Below are 20,469 nucleotides of genomic sequence, written 5' to 3'. Positions count from 1 at the left end.
ATGGACATTTTGTGGATCAAGAAATGGAGGAATAAAATCTATAACTGACTTTATTTGTAGTGTAAGTAATCTCAAATATAATAGATTTCTAATATAACCTAATCCGACCTTTTTCGCGTTTCGACTACACCTCTAGTCCAGAAGGTGACGGATTAGAGAGGTTCTACTGTAGTAGAAGTCAAGCCTTGAATGAAAACAACTCGCAGATTCCAAGCCTGTTGGCTGAATAGAAATACAAAGGCACTTTGAAGATTATATCTCCAACAATTTATTTTTTTTGCTATTAATCTTGGTCAGTCGTTCCTCTGTATTGAAGTTGAACATTGCTGCAATGCCTTCTCCAATGCAACTTTAAATGGTTCAATATTTGCTCTAAAAATGTCTGCAAAGGATATCTGATCCATGTCGCTGTTTTCAATTCTCATCTAACTTCACTTTGGTTGTCCAACCTGATCAAACGTTTTAATAATTTAGATTTAATCATGGAAATATTTCAGGTTTTGAAGCAATCATCTGGATCAGAGTTTACGAAGTCACGATTTATGAGCTAGTTAAAAATTTGTGAGTAGATTGTTTAATCCCTTTTCTTAAGGAATCTTGGAGATCTGTGCCACATCCACTTTATATAAATTTTGTCCCGGGATTAAGGATTTTGTTATCGAGATTTTTGAGGCAGTTTTCTTACCCAGGATTGCAATCCCTAGTAAAAGCTTTGAAATATATAATAAAAATATTTTTAAACACAAATTTAACCAATATGTTTGTTATAACAGTAAATATAAACAATTTTACCTGTTTCTCCAGTAGTTACAGCGGCAGGTGCGCTGGGTGGGCCCCTCCCTATATTATTCACAGCTATGACAAACATTTCATATTCTGTATAAGGACTCAAATTCCTAACAGAATAATACATTGTGATAATTCCGCTGATTTCACTATAAGCCTGATTAGCAAATTTTGGTTTAAATTGAATAACGTAATATTGTAAGTCTTCAGGACCATTGTAAGACCATGTAAGTCTTACAGATGTAGCTGTGATTTCAGAAACTTTTACATTTGTCGGTGGTCCAGGAAGAGCTGAAAGAAAAACAAAAATTGGGCTTTTGCTTTTGATATTCAGGGTGATGGATTAATTCAGTGCCCCCATGTTGTATGAGATAACAATTTAAGGGATTATAATCATCATTTGTTTTCACATTTTGACACGTTGAGCTCCGGTGCGATCCATAGGCCCGAGACTATACTTTTCCCACTGCCCAGAGCAGTCCTATAGACCACACGACGTATTTTATTTCAAACCTTCTCCGTGACCCAAGGATTTAAAATGTATTTTACAGTTTGGTTGAACCGTTCTGGGTTTTTGAATCATTAGCTTACACTTGGTCCTTTTGTTTTTTCAGGTTTTTTTTAGTATACCCTACACAATCTCTTCTTACCTTGTGACTTGGACCTTCTTTCTTCATTAGGCAATTGTTTTGTGTGGTTTTGGCGTCTCTTGATCAGCTACAGGGTTAGTAGCTTTTTTACTTTTTTATAAAGAATATAGGCATTTACCATTTCTGTACCAAATAAAGCTCAGTAGCAATTTTTCTATGCCCCTTCAAAGTCCTTATCAAAGAAGTGTTGTAACTTGCCATTTGATCAGGCAAATCTATAGAAGATTTGCATCATTATCCTTCCATTTTAGAATGTTATTCCTTTATCATTTTATTTGCTAGTAAAATCATTTCTTCAGCTTCAATATCTAAGGGTAGACCAATTTTTCGAAATGTCTCCAATAAATGGGTTTGGTTTTCTTGCAGCTTTTCAGCTAACTCCAAACTTGTATAATACACACAAAAACCACCATTTATGCACTTTTTATTGTAATAAATCTTTTCATAATTTTTTCTTGGATCCACACCCCACATGAAGTATAAAAACACAAAAAAAAATTTGGGCCCTGGGGAAAGTTTATCAGTTTTGTTTGGGGCTTAATTTGTTAAAATTATTTACAATTTTATACGGTATTCCAGACTGCTGTACCATATCAAAATGACATTTTATGGGGTATTCAAAAAGTTATAACCAAGTCAAGAAAATTCGAAATAAGCAATAAAGTATAGGATGTGGCATTTTAAAAAAATGCCATTTTTATATGGCAAGCATTCTGGAACACCCTGTGAGATTGTAAATATTCTGAAAATGTGAAGACTAATGATGTCTATAATCCCTCAAATTTTCAAATCCATATATATAACTTTATTACACTAATTTATCACCCTGTACAGTTTATGGAGTAAATTCAAAAAGTCATAAATGTTAGAAATTTGTCAAAGTGTGTTTAATTATTTCCTAAAACTGGAATTGTAAATTTTATTAGATGTTTAGTTAAAATTATATGAGACACTTGTCACATCAACTTCATTTCCAGTCTGGAATCTAAAAAAATGATAATTTAAACATAAAATAATTTTTTTTACTGTTTTTGGTCTAAAAATATATGTCTATTGAAAAGATTAGGGAATACTTTTAATAAAATTTATTTTTTCAAATCACAATAAACTGGTACAATAATATATCAAAGTAAAAACTTGAAGTTATGTCTAAGTTCATAATTATTATGTTAAAAAGAAATATATTGAAAAAAATATCTTGAGAAATTCAATCTTCAATGTGTATAATATTTAAATGAAACTCAACAGCTAAGTCAGTTTTATTTCTTTTAGAATATATTCAAGTTGTCACTAATTTATGCATTTACTGCTTCAAATGTGTCTAAAATACATAAATTAAAAATTATAGCCTCAAACAATGACATTAATTATATCTTATAGATAGCAAGAATGCGTGTAGGTGTTAAATAGTAAACTGGTCCTGTAAGTGAGTTTCTATTTAGGTAAAGCCCAACATTACTTTTTAAAACGAAAATATGTCTAAATAAATGCTTAATCTGCAAAGGAACCATTGCATAATAAACCCACTATAATAAGATAGAAATTTTCTATTTTTATTCTATACAAGTCAATGATCTGTTTTTAAAGGACAGATTAGATTTTATCTCGTATGAAAAAGAAAACTTTAAAAGCTAAAACAAACACAACGGAAAACTTTTCGCTTATAAAAAGAAAACAAAGTAACATACTCTGGCTGAAACCCAATGGTAATACGGCAAAGATGAAAATAAGTATCATGATGGTATTTCTTTCAGATACACATGAACACTTTTTACACATAAACTTAATTTTATGCACTGGAGAAACGAAACTTTATCGCGATTAAAACGTTCTTTTATAGATAATAAAAACATAATTTTATAATAAGCAACTTTAATAATAAGTTTTCTTTGCTCATATTTATTTATTACGAAAGGACGATCTCAACAAGTTGAGTTCTTGCAACTATTAAACAAAAAATAAACATTTAGAATCGATTTTCGGAACATATAATCGACAGTTTTAAATGGTAAAAGGGTGTTGCCAACAAATAGAGATAAAGGTGGGATAAATGACTAGTTACTGCTTTATTTACCAATACCAAGCGAGATATCTACTAGTTATGCAACCATCAATAACACTTAATAATATTAATTATCTTTTATTTCAAGTACTACTAGTATTTAGAAGGATTTTAATTATTTTTGATTCATTATTCACAAAATTATACTACAGAAAGTATTTTTATTATTGAAAATTTGTTATTTCGATCACATAAACCTTGAGTATTATGCAACTATCATTACATACCTGTAATAAAAGCAACATATTTAATCCGAGTAATCGAAATGTATCACGATTGTTAGAGATGGGAAGCAATATATTCAATCTGTAACAAAGTTTTCGATAATTATTTACTTACATTGTACTTTGACTTGTGCTAAAGCTTCGATTACGCCCAAGGCGCTAGCCGCTACGCAAGTATAATTTGCGGATTCTTGGATGTTGGTTAATTCCAAGGTGTTTTTGCCTACGGGTAATTTATCTTCTGGAGTAAGTTCTTGTGTCAACCCTTTACGCCATTTTACAAAAGGCATGGGTGAACCCACCGCTACACAAGTCAAATTTAGATCGTCGCCCAATTTTACTTCGCTCATTGTTGGAGGAGGGATCGAAAATTGTGGAGGTACTCGCCGAACTGAAAGTATAATGTTAATAAATCTAAAATCAATAGCTTCTTACATGACTAGATATCGTAAGGAATGAAAAAGGGAAACTAATTTATTTTTATTGGGAATAAACTTCCACCTTTACCGAATTACTTATAATATGGTCGGAGCTTGATGTTTTTAACGAATTTATCTTTTCTTGTACGCATAATTTCTAGCCGAATAACAGACAGACCCACTAAATTCGGCAAAAATGTGTAAGGAAAAACAATTTGAGAATGAAATGTATATGATAATTGATGGTTGTGCTATGGGGGCATCCATATGGAGCGTTATAGCACAATTAGTGAAGGGAAATATTGTGGAAACAGTCTTAAGTAAACGAAATGAATATTCTATTTTTTTAGGTTATGTAAATGACTGCATTATTGATTTATGAATGATATTGAAAACGTAAGTTGATAAATTTTGCAAAAAATACCTTCTGGCAACAGAAAACATTACCATCTTTTATACAACAGTAAACTATAGTTTGCAAAATTACGGGCACGAGATTTCGAAATTTTGGAACGCGAATAACTCGAAAACTAAGACAAATTCGAAAAAACTGTACTAACAAAAAATATAGAGCACAAAATTTTCTACAAGAAAGGTATGTAGTCATTTTTTCGTTGGAGCCACTATTTCTGAGTAAATCTCCCTCAACGCCGTAAACCAGAGTAGAAAAGAACGAACGAACCAATTTATGGAAAACTTTGTGCTCTACAGTTTTGGTCCCGGCACTTTTTTTCGAATTTTACGTTTTTTTTTCGAGTTATTCGCGATTCAAAATATTTTTGAGCGTTCAAACCCATTTTATAATGAAAATTTTGTAGTTGGAACAAATTTGTACAGAATGTTGTGCTTGACATTTTTTGTTTCGGTAGTTTGTGTCGAAATCCTCTTTGTTTTCGAATTATCCGTAAATCAAAATGTTTTTGAGTGTAAAAACGCATTTTACGGTGAAAATTTTGAGGTTAGGAAAACATGCTTGAATACAAATCTGTAGAGAATTTTGTGCTGCACATTTTTTGCTTCATTACTTTTTTGCGAATTCCACGTAGCTTTCGAGTTGTTCGCGATTCAAAATATTTTTGAGTATAGAAACCCATTTTAAGGTAAAAATTTTGAGGTTAGGAACAAATACCTAGAATACTTTTTTGTAGAGAATTTTGTACTCGACTTTTTGTGTTACGGCAATTTTTTCAGAATTTTTCATGGTTTTCGAGTTATTCGCGTTTCAAACTTTTTTTTAGTTTCAAGCCCCAAAATTTTAAAAAACCGTGCCCGTAATTTTGTTAAGAGTTACTAGACTTATCCAGTACCCCAAAATCTATCAGAATCAACAAAATCAAAACCGTCCAATTTAATTTAAAGTTCTAGCTCAAATTCGCCTAATTTTCCTGTACTATTAATTTAAATTTTTTTTAAGTAACAACTTCAAAGAACACACACCACCTCACAAACTTTGTTTTTAGAATGATAATTTAACTTCAAGTAAATAAAACATTACAATTTAATGTTCAAACAATATTTTTATGAATTTATTAAAAAGAAAAAAAATCTATTTTGCTAATTATTTTTTAGACAGAATCATTAATTATTTCTGTGATAGGAAACGAATTAAATAATTTAGTAATAATGGCTTTAATGGGAATAATGAATTATATTGGAATTGGTATAATAGTACATACACAATATATATGTAAACAGAACTATTAGTGAAAAAAAAAATATTTGCTACGCTACTGCTTAGAATCACAAATAAATTTACCAAAATTACCGATTCCCAGACCAGATATTAATTTTCCCTTTTGCCAGGAGCATATTAAAAAATAAATATATTAGATACACACACAGCTTTTTAATAAAATAGGAAATTTTTTCTCATTCCGAACGTCATAATCACAGCCATTTCAAAATTTATTGACATCTGTGGTTAAGTTGGTAATTTCGATTTTATATTTTCTTTTCAAATAATAAATTCCAAGTGATTGTCAATTTTTTATACTGAAACTTAACTCAGTAATCAAAACAAATCATACAGTAAATGTTTATGATAAGCCAATGAAAGTAAAAAAAGTGAGCATTCTTTTTCATCGTTATATGGAGTGTAGAGGTTAGGAGAACCATCTCGATATATCGAAAAGTGTTGAAAGGAAGCAAATTAATTCATAACTATTTCAAAGAAACTATTAATATACAAATTCGTATTCTTCGTATTATAATTTGCTGTTTACAACTGGATACTTTTTCAACCAATACACCATACAAGACGTTTCTCCTCATATATGTAATACTAGTTCTCAGGGCCTGTGCACTGGAATAGAAGTTCAGGACGATTTTCTCTCTATTACTGGCTCACATCTAAAAGCTTACTTTTTGGTGTTTTATTTTTGAATGTTTGTCAATCTGAATTTTGAAACTAAGTTCTAATCATGCATCGAGAAACAACCAAGATTATTGAATGGACAACGTCCGTCTTGCAAACGTGTATAAAATCTTTGCAAAGGTGTTTGATATTGTTTGTTTATTAGCTATTTGCATTTAAAAGTTATTATTTGTTGCGAATTGTGCTGTCGTGTTTACTTGCTCAATATGAGTAAACGAGTAAAGACCTGCTGTGTACCAGGATACAGGAATAAGCAAGCGATAAGGTGAGAGTAATATTTACTATTTATCAACATAAAAATATTTAAATTGAAATCAAATTCATATCTTTAATGGTTTTATTCTTATTTTACTTTTTTATAGACATTCCATTCCTACAATGAAGACGTTTGCGGAATTTGATTGCAAAGAATAAATAACCCCAAGTTAATGCATGCATAGAATATGTGGTATTCATTTTGAACCAATTTGTAGAAACCCCAATGGCAGGTTTAAAAAACTTTCACTGCCAACTCTACATTTACCTAGTAAGTACTTATATTTAAAGTTATGCAGAGGAAAAGAAATGATATTTCCTCCAATAGTCAATGTCCCAATTTATAAACCATTCAATAGAAGCTCAAAATATACAGGATTAGATCTTGTCACTCTTTATGTGGCAGGTTCAGTAGCGAAGAAATTATTTAAAAGTCTCAAATGCCACTTGTGCAAAAATATAATATTGTCAAACGAATTAATTAAGGCAAATTCATTAATATATTCTAGGGAAAATAAAAAAATGGTTTATGTGCGCCTTTAGCAAAATTCTGTGATATTTTTAAAAGTTTTTCTGATAAAATTTTCAAAAGATTGCCACAGTTAATCAATTCGTTAGGCATAAAGAAACAAATATTTCGTTTGGAGGATTTGACAGACGTTTGTTTCCTCAATATTTTGTTGAGATCATAAGGATTATGTAAATATGTTTGTAAATATTAGTTTTAACATATGCACCTTTCATTACATAGGTATTATTAATAAAATTTTTAAGGGCAAAGATCAACAATATAAAGACTACGATGTTGTGATGAATATGGCATATGTTAAATATAGGGAAAGCTGCAAGAAAGACAACGGTAATCATTGATTAACCATAGTTATAAAATCAGTTTTTTATATACCATTGTATGTACCATGAACAAACAGAAACATTTTTTAAACTTGCTAACATCTCACTGTTGACAGTCCTAAGCCTGCTAAAGTGTGAAGAAAAATTTTTGGTTTGTGGATATAGTTATAAAATGTCAAAAACAAAATAAAAATTATAATAATCATCCTGTGTTTCAGTATTCCATCTACCTATATCTTATATAAACCATTTAATCGTGAAATTTAGATGGTCGTACCTGGTTGTCACATAAATAGTAAATGAAACCAAAATATTTTACAAAATACTTTATTTAAACAACATTTTAATTTAAGGTATTTATATTTTCTTGTAAACAACAATATTTGAATTTGAAATGTTAGCAAAATGAAAGTATTTTGCATAGTACTTTCATATACATACTTTCATTCACAATTTGATGGGACAACTAGCCTTGAGCATTTAAAATTACTCGAATTATTTTCAAATTTCCCGCGAAATTAGCATGGATATGAACCTTAGATCAAATCTTTGATTATAAAAATCTTTTTTCTTGGTTCCTTACCTCTACCCTCCATAATTGTTATAAACTTAGTCGATATAACAGATAACTGTTAAAAATATCTTTCACACTTGAACGTAGTTGATGATATCGACCCTAGATGTCGTATTAATGTTGACCGAAATATTAATAATCATCTAAATAAAGTGAGATTCGTTTTATAATATATTTTCACATGTAACAACTTTGAAATATTTAATTGTTGGTAACAAACACGTTGTATAATATATAGAGTTTTTGTCTATTACAGTTGTCACCGTAAATATTTAATTTATGAATTGAATCTACTCAAGTTAGTTTATAGTACAAGATACCTCAGAAAACGATAACATAAATCTCAAGATGATATAGTTTCATGAATTATTCTATGCACATGTGGCCGTTTCGGATACGAGGGTGTCTAACCTAAAATTAATTAACAATGTAGCTTCCTCATCGAGTAAATACGAGATACTTTGAAATAAGATATAATAAAAATTATGTTAATCGTCTGTGAAACGTCCAATTCGGTTTTATATGGGTAGTACAGGGGCGCAGCATTTAGCTCCTCAATATATACAGGGTGTTTCGGGACTTTAAAAAATTCGTTGACGTGAAAGTAATGTTGGGACAAAAAAAATTTCTCTTACTACCCCTCGTTATATAATAACATGAGTGGGAAATCATTTCGAGGTTATGGGAATTAATAAAACCGTCTCGTGTGAAACCGGCTTATGATAATTTTCTTCAGAATGTCTCTTTGTGGTCTTTCTAACCACGAATTTTATCGAGTTATACAAAAAATCGATTGAAAAATTCATTTTTGATATCTTTAGATTGTACAGGTTGTCTCTGTAAAAGTTACGGTTTGTTAACTATTGGGCATGAGCCGCCCCCTGCTTTCAAATAGTAGTGTAATCACCCAAAATTCATAATGTTCGAATGTATAATTTAGAAAATAGACTTAAATATGAAATCTTCAAAGGTTTATAATTCAGAAACGAGGGGTCGTGTACGAAAATTTTTTTAAATCACAGCCGAATTATTTGAATGAAATCCCGTGCTAGACAAAGGTCATCTAGGTCCATAGCGTGGTAATAATTTACTTTTTTCATTTTATTTATTTATATTTCATATCTTCCCTTTCAAATCCAGATTTTCTCCGCTTTTTGGACCTATTTTTTTACCAGATCCATAACAGCAGTTTTCTGTTTGTTTCCAGCATTATTTCTAAGCGTCCTAGACATTCCAGTCTTCTGGATCTTATAATTTTGCTAATTTCTTGTTCGCCAAACAGGTTTTTCCTTTCCTGGTGTGTCTTTTTTCTTTCTATCTGTTGAGAATTGATCAAATTGACAGCTGACCCGACCTATCCCTATCCCACACTATTTTGTTTTATATAGAGTCAAAGTTGGTAACCATGTTTATATTAATTTAGTTAAGTTGGCAGGCGAAATAAAATGGCGACTGGAAGAGTTGTTAAGTATTGAGCAACAATCCGACGATTGTTTAGCAAGAGTTTTGTTAATCAAAACAAGTATTGTCGAACGATTCAAAAGGTATCAAATTAAACTTTATTTTTGTGTTCAAATCTTGTCGCCACGTGCCAAAACTTTTGTTAATTAATTTTCTTTTACAGAATTGTAAACAAACGACAGTCCTGAATATTTTTCTTATTAAAATTGTAAAAGTTAGATAGTAATTTTTGTACTGGCAGGTACCTTTTGAAGCTCTGTTCAATAAACATTTTGTCAACTTTGGACTTCATCATTTCTCAACAAAGAACCCGAACCCACTGAAAATAACAACAGTATATGGTATAAAATAGTTTTTTGGGAGATATTCTTGGATATTAGTATCTTATTTATTATTACTGCTTGTTTGCTTCCTCGATTTAACCTTGCTTCTATCTGTACTTCCTCATTGTCTTTAATAATTCTTCCTAGGTAGACGTAATTGATGACTAGCTCGAATTCAATTAGTTTTGTGAATGTATTCTGCTTTAAAATATCAAATGTTTTGAGATGCGTTCACTCTTAGGTTCTATACTTCAACCATTTCTACGAAAGCCCTGTACGTCTTTTTTACTCACCACATCATCCGCATAGGCCAACAACTGCGTTGTTCTTCGTACTATCCGTACCAGTTTTATGTTGACCTACGTAATGTTCTAGCCCCAACACACTGTACCCCTTTCAAATAAGTGATATTAAAATTAATACTGAACAAAATATTCACACTACAACAACACTCACAAGTACAGTGTCTGACGTGCGTTTCTATAACCAAGTTATCGTCTTCAGAGATTGAATGAAACGCGCGTCGGACAATGTATTGTGAGTGTTTCTATAACCAAGTTATCAGTTCAGTTCAGAAACTGAAGATACACTACACCAACACTCATAATTACACTTTTTGAAGCGCGTTTCCATAACCAAGTTATCGTCTTCAGAGACGCGTGTCAGACAGTGCATTTATAAGTATTTCTATATCAAATTATCGTCTTCATAGACTGAAGGTACACTACACCAACACTCACAAGTACACTGTCTGACGTGCGTTTCAATAACCAAGTTATCGTCTTCAGAGACGCGCGTCAGACAGTGTAATTATAAGTGTTTCTATACCAAGTTATCGTCTTCAGAGATTGAATGAAACGCGCGTCGGACAATGTATTGTGAGTGTTTCTATAACCAAGTTATCAGTTCAGTTCAGAAACTGAAGATACACTACACCAACACTCATAATTATACTTTTTGAAGCGCGTTTCCATAACCAAGTTATCGTCTTCAGAGACGCGTGTCAGACAGTGCATTTATAAGTATTTCTATATCAAATTATCGTCTTCATAGACTGAAGGTACACTACACCAACACTCACAAGTACACTGTCTGACGTGCGTTTCAATAACCAAGTTATCGTCTTCAGAGACGCGCGTCAGACAGTGTAATTATAAGTGTTTCTATACCAAGTTATCGTCTTCAGAGATTGAATGAAACGCGCGTCGGACAATGTATTGTGAGTGTTTCTATAACCAAGTTATCAGTTTAGTTCAGAAACTAAAGATACACTACACCAACACTCATAATTACACTTTTTGAAGCGCGTTTCCATAACCAAGTTATCGTCTTCAGAGACGCGTGTCAGACAGTGCATTTATAAGTATTTCTATATCAAATTATCGTCTTCATAGACTGAAGGTACACTACACCAACACTCACAAGTACACTGTCTGACGTGCGTTTCAATAACCAAGTTATCGTCTTCAGAGACGCGCGTCAGACAGTGTAATTATAAGTGTTTCTATACCAAGTTATCGTCTTCAGAGATTGAATGAAACGCGCGTCGGACAATGTATTGTGAATGTTTCTATAACCAAGTTATCAGTTTAGTTCAGAAACTAAAGATACACTACACCAACACTCATAATTACACTTTTTGAAGCGCGTTTCGATAACCAAGTTATCGTCTTCAGAGACGCGCGTCAGACAGTGTAATTATAAGTGTTTCTATACCAAGTTATCGTCTTCAGAGATTGAATGAAACGCGCGTCGGACAATGTATTGTGAGTGTTTCTATAACCAAGTTATCAGTTTAGTTCAGAAACTAAAGATACACTACACCAACACTCATAATTACACTTTTTGAAGCGCGTTTCCATAACCAAGTTATCGTCTTCAGAGACGCGTGTCAGACAGTGCATTTATAAGTATTTCTATATCAAATTATCGTCTTCATAGACTGAAGGTACACTACACCAACACTCACAAGTACACTGTCTGACGTGCGTTTCAATAACCAAGTTATCGTCTTCAGAGACGCGCGTCAGACAGTGTAATTATAAGTGTTTCTATACCAAGTTATCGTCTTCAGAGATTGAATGAAACGCGCGTCGGACAATGTATTGTGAATGTTTCTATAACCAAGTTATCAGTTTAGTTCAGAAACTAAAGATACACTACACCAACACTCATAATTACACTTTTTGAAGCGCGTTTCGATAACCAAGTTATCGTCTTCAGAGACGCGCGTCAGACAGTGTAATTATAAGTGTTTCTATACCAAGTTATCGTCTTCAGAGATTGAAGGAAACGCGCGTCGGACAATGTATTGTGAGTGTTTCTATAACCAAGTTATCAGTTCAGTTCAGAAACTGAAGGTACACTACACCAACACTCATAATTACACTTTTTGAAGCGCGTTTCGATAACCAAGTTATCGTCTTCAGAGACGCGCGTCAGACAGTGTAATTATAAGTGTTTCTATACCAAGTTATCGTCTTCAGAGATTGAATGAAACGCGCGTCGGACAATGTATTGTGAGTGTTTCTATAACCAAGTTATCAGTTCAGTTCAGAAACTGAAGGTACACTACACCAACACTCATAATTATACTTTTTGAAGCGCGTTTCGATAACCAAGTTATCGTCTTCAGAGACGCTCGTCAGACAGTGTAATTATAAGTGTTTCTATACCAAGTTATCGTCTTCAGAGACTGAAGGAAACGCGCGTCGGACAATGTATTGTGTGCGTTTCTATAACCAAGTTATCAGTTCAGTTCAGAAACTGAAGATACACTACACCAACACTCATAATTACACTTTTTGAAGCGCGTTTCGATAACCAAGTTATCGTCTTCAGAGACGCTCGTCAGACAGTATAATTATAAGTGTTTCTATACCAAGTTATCGTCTTCAGAGACTGAAGGAAACGCGCGTCGGACAATGTATTGTGAGTGTTTCTATAACCAAGTTATCAGTTTAGTTCAGAAACTAAAGATACACTACACCAACACTCATAATTACACTTTTTGAAGCGCGTTTCGATAACCAAGTTATCGTCTTCAGAGACGCTCGTCAGACAGTGTAATTATAAGTGTTTCTATACCAAGTTATCGTCTTCAGAGATTGAAGGAAACGCGCGTCGGACAATATATTGTGAGTGTTTCTATAACCAAGTTATCAGTTTAGTTCAGAAACTAAAGATACACTACACCAACACTCATAATTACACTTTTTGAAGCGCGTTTCGATAACCAAGTTATCGTCTTCAGAGACTGAGCGTAAACTCGGTTTACCTTTAGTGTCTACGAGTCAGACAGTGTTGGTGTGAACAGCGTATTCAGTATGACTATCGTCGTTGTTGCAGAAATTCCAACTTGAATATTAAAATTAATGATTCGAAATATGAAAAATTTCCGAGTTAAGAAGACCGAACACACCAATTTATCCCGGTAGGTTAAGAGACAACGTATCCCATTTCGTCCTACACGTTGGATTTAGACAGAAGTCACATACATTCGAATTACCCCTATTAAACGGCATAAATGATAAATTTATGTATGGTCGCTACTAGATGCTGCAGGAAACATTTATCTAAATAAGTCCAAAGCGAAACAGATCACTTGATACGTATACGTCATGATATTGGTTAGAATGTTATACGGCGTTAACCAACATCACGTCTGTACGTATATAATTGACGGGGATTATCTTCAAAATCAAATGAAGATGATTATTCTGATTTCGAAGGATTGGAACCGGTATATATGTATTCGTCTATTTCAGTTGGAACCATATGGAAAACTTTTTTATTAGTGGTTTTATGAAAAAATGTTATTCCCGATGAGTTAAGTTCTGCATGGTCCAAAAGTTAAAATGCAAACATTTTTTTGAGCAGCATAAGAGGTTTGTCAAAAAATTTTAATTTGTCTGCAAGAGTATTTTTCACAATACAGAAAAATGTTATAAAGTTGTTTTGAATTGAAAGTTATATGCAGTTACAGCCGTTTATTATGAAAATTAAACAGAATCAAACAGAATTAGATTTTAATTCAATGTCCTACAGCTTCGAAATATCCACCTTCTCTTTCTAAACTTTTAATTGTCCTTTTGTCGAACTCTTATAAAACTTTCCGTATCATTTTTGGAATAATTTTCTACATCATCAAATTTTAACCGCTGATAAACCTGTTGTTTTAAGTAACCCCATAAAAAAGTCAACTGGAGTCAAATCAGCAGACCTACAAGGCCAAAAGATATCTGAATACCTGTGATCACCTTCCCATTAAACATATTTATGAACCAAATTGTCATACGTTTTTGTAACAGAAGGTCGCGCAAAAAATCACTGCGGCATTTAAGGAATGTCGAAAAAAAAGGTCCAACTAATTAATTTTTGTATATACGTTGTTTTTAAAAGAATATTGGTTTTTATTACAAAGTTTGGATTACTGGTAGACCACCAGCGATAATTTTGGGATGAGACGGTTCCGTTTGGAGAAAATGTTGCCTCATCGGAAAATATTCTTGTAGAAAACGGGTCTTCATCCAACTTTCCTTGGATCAGAGCGCAGAATTCAAAACGAATACTGAAGTAATTTGGATTGCAGAGGCCCTTTTCCTTAATTTGTATCTTCTACGACAGAAATCATCACTTCAAATTCAGTATCTTCATTCGCAACTCGTTTTTTTCGGCGTTTATTTTCTATACTTTCACTAGCTTTAAATTATTTTAAAATTTTGCAACTGTGCCGAATTTTTCTATGCGGATGTATATTATTAAAAATATTTGCGTCCTCTCTATTTGGATTTTGTGATTGTTTCCAACAATTAACACAAGTTTTATTTTTTCTTCACGATTTAGTAAATTTGCCATTTTTATTATAATTTTACAAACAAACACTCACTGTGATATTTTCTGTCACATACTTCATGTCAGAGCATCATCTTATATATTAAAAAAATTGAAGATTTCCATTCCGAGTCCGTTCAGGCGTTCTACCCAACCGATTTGCTCAATTTTTTTTTCAATAAAAGGTATTGATGCACAGATCAGCCATCAACCATCGGATTTCATCTAATTTTCACCATTCTCAAGTTATACTCAAATGCGATTTCCCCCTGTACATTACTTATGGGAGTTTTTCACATACACACGTTCTATTCTCAATATCTCAGGTTCTATTCAAGATAGAGACTTCGTTTTGGTTTAAGAATACTCGCTGAAACATCTTCTTTCTTTTGAGTTTTTGAACACTTGAATCGGTTGAGTTGGAGAGGAGCTAGGCGCGGACATTCAACGTGGAGTTATGGATTTTTGTAGGTTTTTGACAATTTTTCTACATTCAAAGATCTATATCTCAGGTTCTAATATAGCTACAGAGTTCGTTTTGGTTTAAGAACACTCGCTGAAACATCCTCTTTCTTTTGAGTTTTTGAACACTTGAATCGGTTGAGTTGGAGAGGAGCTAGGCGCGGACATCAATGTGGAGTTATGGATTTTGTAGGTTTTTGGCAATTTTTCTACATTCAAAGATCTATATCTCAGGTTCTAATATAGCTACAGAGTTCGTTTTGGTTTAAGAACACTCGCTGAAACATCCTCTTTCTTTTGAGTTTTTGAACACTTGAATCGGTTGAGTTGGAGAGGAGCTAGGCGCGGACATTCAACGTGGAGTTATGGATTTTTGTAGGTTTTTGACAATTTTTCTACATTCAAAGATCTATATCTCAGGTTCTAATATAGCTACAGAGTTCGTTTTGGTTTAAGAACACTCGCTGAAACATCTTCTTTCTTTTGAGTTTTTGAACACTTGAATCGGTTGAGTTGGAGAGGAGCTAGGCGCGGACATTCAATGTGGAGTTATGGATTTTGTAGGTTTTTGGCAATTTTTCTACATTCAAAGATCTATATCTCAGGTTCTAATATAGCTACAGAGTTCGTTTTGGTTTAAGAACACTCGCTGAAACATCCTCTTTCTTTTGAGTTTTTGAACACTTGAATCGGTTGAGTTGGAGAGGAGCTAGGCGCGGACATCAATGTGGAGTTATGGATTTTGTAGGTTTTTGGCAATTTTTCTACATTCAAAGATCTATATCTCAGGTTCTAATATAGCTACAGAGTTCGTTTTGGTTTAAGAACACTCGCTGAAACATCCTCTTTCTTTTGAGTTTTTCAACACTCAAATCGGTTGAGTTGGACAGGAGCTAGGCGCGGACATTCAACGTGGAGTTATGGATTTTGTAGGTTTTTGACAATTTTTCTACATTCAAAGATCTATATTTCAGGTTCTCATATAGCTACAGAGTTCGTTTTGGCTTAAGAACACTCGCTAAAACACCTTCTTTCTTTTGAGTTTTTCAACACTTAAATCGGTTGAGTTGGAGAGGAGCTAGGGACATTCAACGTGGAGTTATGGATTTTGTAGGTTTTTGACAATTTTTCTACATTCAAAGATCTATATCTCAGGTTCTAATATAGCTACAGAGTTCGTTCTTTTCTATTATAATGATTTCTGATACTTATTTAATGGATTCGATGCGAGCGAAGCCGCGGGTAAAAGCTAGTATAAATTAAATTTAAATTTTATCCCGCCAGAATAATTAATACAAAACCTGAATTTTCATAATAAATGGCTGTAATATTACTTCTAATTCAACAACTTTACTTCCTAACATTTTGCTGAATTGTGAAAAATACTCTCGCACAAAATTCAAATTTTTTGACAAACCTCGTATGCTGCTTTAAAAAATTGGTATCTGATGGTCGCATTTTAACTTTTGGATACAGAACTTTGTAATAAGAAAAACTTTTTTTAATTTTTTTTGAGCGCCATCTGTTCGATAAAGCGAACTAAAGTTTGATTATAACTTTAAGTATCGATATCACGAAAACGAATCGAGATATCGAAAAATCTCATTCTTCATTTTCGATTTATATTTAAACCGAATCCGCGGCATCTCGGCAATGAAACATTTTGTGAAACATGATTTGTCTTTCGACCTGTGAACATGCTTGGAAAAACATGAAATTTCCATATTCTGACCACAAAGATTAGTTTTATGATTCGTTAGTGGTCATAGCGAATGCAAGAGCGATAGGAAATTGAAGTCGTTTAAACCAACCAATGTACGGGATTGAACAGGACCTGATTCTATTGAAAGAGCAAGAAGACGAGTCCAAGAATAATAGAAGCTGAAGTGGAATGAAAATCTAAAGAGCGGAAAACTTCTGGACATGATAAACACTAAAATTTTGTGCAAACTCTTAATATATGTTAGCAGCAGTGTTCCCCTACACTGGCGAAAATCCACTTTTATGATTATCCCGAAAAAACCCAGTGTCGAAGCTTGTGAAGACTACAGACTGATAAGCTTAATGATCCACGCACTTAAGGCTTTAAATATAATTAACAATTGCGAAGAGGTTAGTGGTGAACAGATGTCTTCGTTTGCTTTATAGACTACCAGAAGCGTTTGACTCCATTCGGCATGATTTACTGTTTGACATTCTAAAGGATGTTTATATCGATAGTAAAGACATCAGGATCATACAAAAGCTGTATGCAGATCAGCGGAACTGCGAACTAGCGGCTCTCTAGCTACGGAACACCTTCAGATACTTAGGGGAGTCCGTCAGGGATGCATACTCTAACTAACTATCAAAAAGGTATTAAAATAAATGGAACTCCCATAAATAACATCAGGTATACCGACGATACTGCGATATTAGCCGAAAACGTAGAAGACCTACAAGAAATAGTCAATTTTATCAACGAAATTGGAACCAAACACGGAATAGACAGCAAAATCAGTTTCTACAAAGTTTAATAAGTTTATATTGGGGTGATTAAATGTTATATTTGACCAATCCTTATGTATGGTGATCCCTGAAATTGAGGTCCTTGAACAGAATAGAAGCAATGGAAATGTGGATGTTGCGTAGACTTCTGCGGATCCCTTGGACCGAGCACATGACGAATGAATAAGTACTGAGTAGAGCTGGTGTGGTAACCAAACAACGGAAAGTATCTTATTCGGGTCCGAGATATTCAACCCTCAAGCTCATACTGACGGGAAAGATCGACGGAAGGAGAGGACCAGGGAGGAAACAACATTCCTGGCCACGGAATATAAGAGACTGGTGTGGTATTCAAGGAGCGACAACAATTATGGTACTTGAAGAAGAAGAAGGTACCATTTTTAAAAAATAAACGGTTAGTCCGATGTTTTGGTTGATAAATTTTTCGTTTTTCTTCTAGTTGCGTTTTGTAATACCACGGAAACGTCCTTCTTCTGATCTAAGCTACCTCGCTACCTTGTATTGATTTGTTAAAACTCAATTTATCGGTGGCCTCAAAATGATATTATACACTGAAGTATTTTTTGTTGCAGAATCAACATTTGGAGGAATTTTTATTTATATATAATCAATATATGTGAAAGAATTTTCAACGGCGTCTATTACCGATAGCAGAATATTTCGTTTCGAACCAAATCTAATAAATACGAAAACATATTTCTTACCTTTAACGTAAAGCAGAGAATGTTTGGAATAATCCGTGCCAATCGAATTTTCGGCGACGCATTCATACTTTCCGTGATCCTTTTCTTCGCTCGAAAGAATCTGAAGTGCTCCTGAAAATAAGGATATATAGTATATTATAAATGAGATTAGTCGCTTTGCCATTGGGGGATGCATTAAAAAAAATGAGAACGATTGCTATATATTGTATCTGAGATTTTTCAATAAATTTATTGAGTTGAAAACAGTCGATCCCATTAGTCGATGCGGATACTGTATCCGGAGCTTTATAATAATAATTCTTCTTTCTCTTAGTTCTGTTTTTCGTATAAATTCCGTTTCGTATTTTTTATTAATATTAATACGTATTAATAATGTATTTGCTACTCTTTTTGACAGCCCCCGGTATTATTCGATGTTCAGTTTTCCACAACAAACATGTAGTGCGTAAATCTGTCTTCGTAATTTATGAATTTTTCTACTCACTTATAGGTGGAGCCACAATATTATGTCTACATATTTTCGAAAATGTGTATTTTAATTTTATTTATTTGCATTACAATTTTTGAATACAACTAATTATAATAAATATTCATCTACCGCAAATATGGTACAAATATTATTAAATTCTTATTAATACACAATTGGTCCTGGTTGAACGCCATATTGGTGTGACGTAGATAAATATTGAGTTTTAAAAAAAAATATACAACATAATAATTTTATTTAATTAAATGCTAAAACTGAAGCATCCAAGTTTAAAATAACCTAACCTCAAAAAGAAACTTCAAGAAAATTTAATTCGGATTATTCAAGCACAGGGTTAAAATTATAGTCCAGGAGCTGTTTATTGAAAACTACACTAGATGTCGTGTACGTGATCTTATTTAGAAAAATTCATAAATCAGAATAAAAAATGTAAACGTTTAATATGGAATAATTTTTTAATTAAATGCTTCGTGGTAATTGAATAATTATTATAGAATGATATAAAATTATTCCATATACGCGTATAATAAACTGAAGCATCCAAGTTTAAAATAACCTAACCTCAAAAAGAAACTTCAAGAAAATTATAGTCCAGGAGCTGTTGATTCAAAACTATACTAGATGTCGAGTACGTGATCTATTTTAGAAAAATTCATAAATCAGAATAAAAAATGTTAACGTTTAATATGGAATAATTTTTTAATTAAATGCTTCGTGGTAATTGAATAATTATTATAGAATGATATAAAATTATTCCATATACGCGTATAATAAACTGACGCATCCAAGTTTAAAATAACCTAACCTCAAAAAGAAACTTCAAGAAAATTATAGTCCAGGAGCTGTTGATTCAAAACTATACTAGATGTCGAGTACGTGATCTATTTTAGAAAAATTCATAAATCAGAATAAAAAATGTTACCGTTTAATATGGAATAATTTTTTTAATTAAATGCTTCGTGGTAATTGAATAATTATTATAGAATGATATAAAATTATTCCATATACGCGTATAATAAACTGACGCATCCAAGTTTAAAATAACCTAACCTCAAAAAGAAACTTGAAGAAAATTATAGTCCAGGAGCTGTTGATTCAAAACTATACTAGATATCGTGTACGTGATCTATTTTAGAAAAATTCATAAATCAGAATAAAAAATGTTAACGTTTAATATGGAATAATTTTTTTAATTAAATGCTTCGTGGTAATTGAATAATTATTATAGAATGATATAAAATTATTCCATATACGCGTATAATAAACTGACGCATCCAAGTTTAAAATAACCTAACCTCAAAAAGAAACTTCAAGAAAATTATAGTCCAGGAGCTGTTGATTCAAAACTATACTAGATGTCGAGTACGTGATCTATTTTAGAAAAATTCATAAATCAGAATAAAAAATGTTAACGTTTAATATGGAATAATTTTTTTAATTAAATGCTTCGTGGTAATTGAATAATTATTATAGAATGATATAAAATTATTCCATA

At 32.5% G+C, this 20,469-nt stretch overlaps 1 protein-coding gene across 5 annotated transcripts in view; it reads right to left on the bottom strand.

Annotated features, from left to right (window-relative positions):
- LOC130448602 (tyrosine-protein phosphatase Lar) overlaps positions 1–20,469 on the bottom strand; it is a 597,225-nt gene that overhangs the window by 57,171 nt on the left and 519,585 nt on the right. For 3 of the 5 annotated variants that reach the window (XM_056786026.1, XM_056786028.1, XM_056786029.1), the window contains 3 exons: positions 18,488–18,598; positions 3,838–4,113; positions 793–1,077 (listed from right to left, as the gene is read on the bottom strand). In XM_056786026.1, coding sequence (XP_056642004.1) covers positions 793–1,077; positions 3,838–4,113; positions 18,488–18,598 — 672 coding nt within the window. Of the gene's footprint in view, positions 1–792; positions 1,078–3,124; positions 3,411–3,837; positions 4,114–18,487; positions 18,599–20,469 lie in introns of those variants that run through there. The other 2 variants (XM_056786031.1, XM_056786030.1) reach the window with 2 other exon arrangements.

This window comes from Diorhabda sublineata, chromosome 9 (genome assembly GCF_026230105.1).
Source record: "Diorhabda sublineata isolate icDioSubl1.1 chromosome 9, icDioSubl1.1, whole genome shotgun sequence".
NCBI classification, from domain to species: Eukaryota; Metazoa; Arthropoda; class Insecta; order Coleoptera; family Chrysomelidae; genus Diorhabda; species Diorhabda sublineata.
The sequence above is the reverse complement of the archived record's forward strand: the minus strand, read 5'-3'. Positions and strand labels throughout refer to the sequence as shown.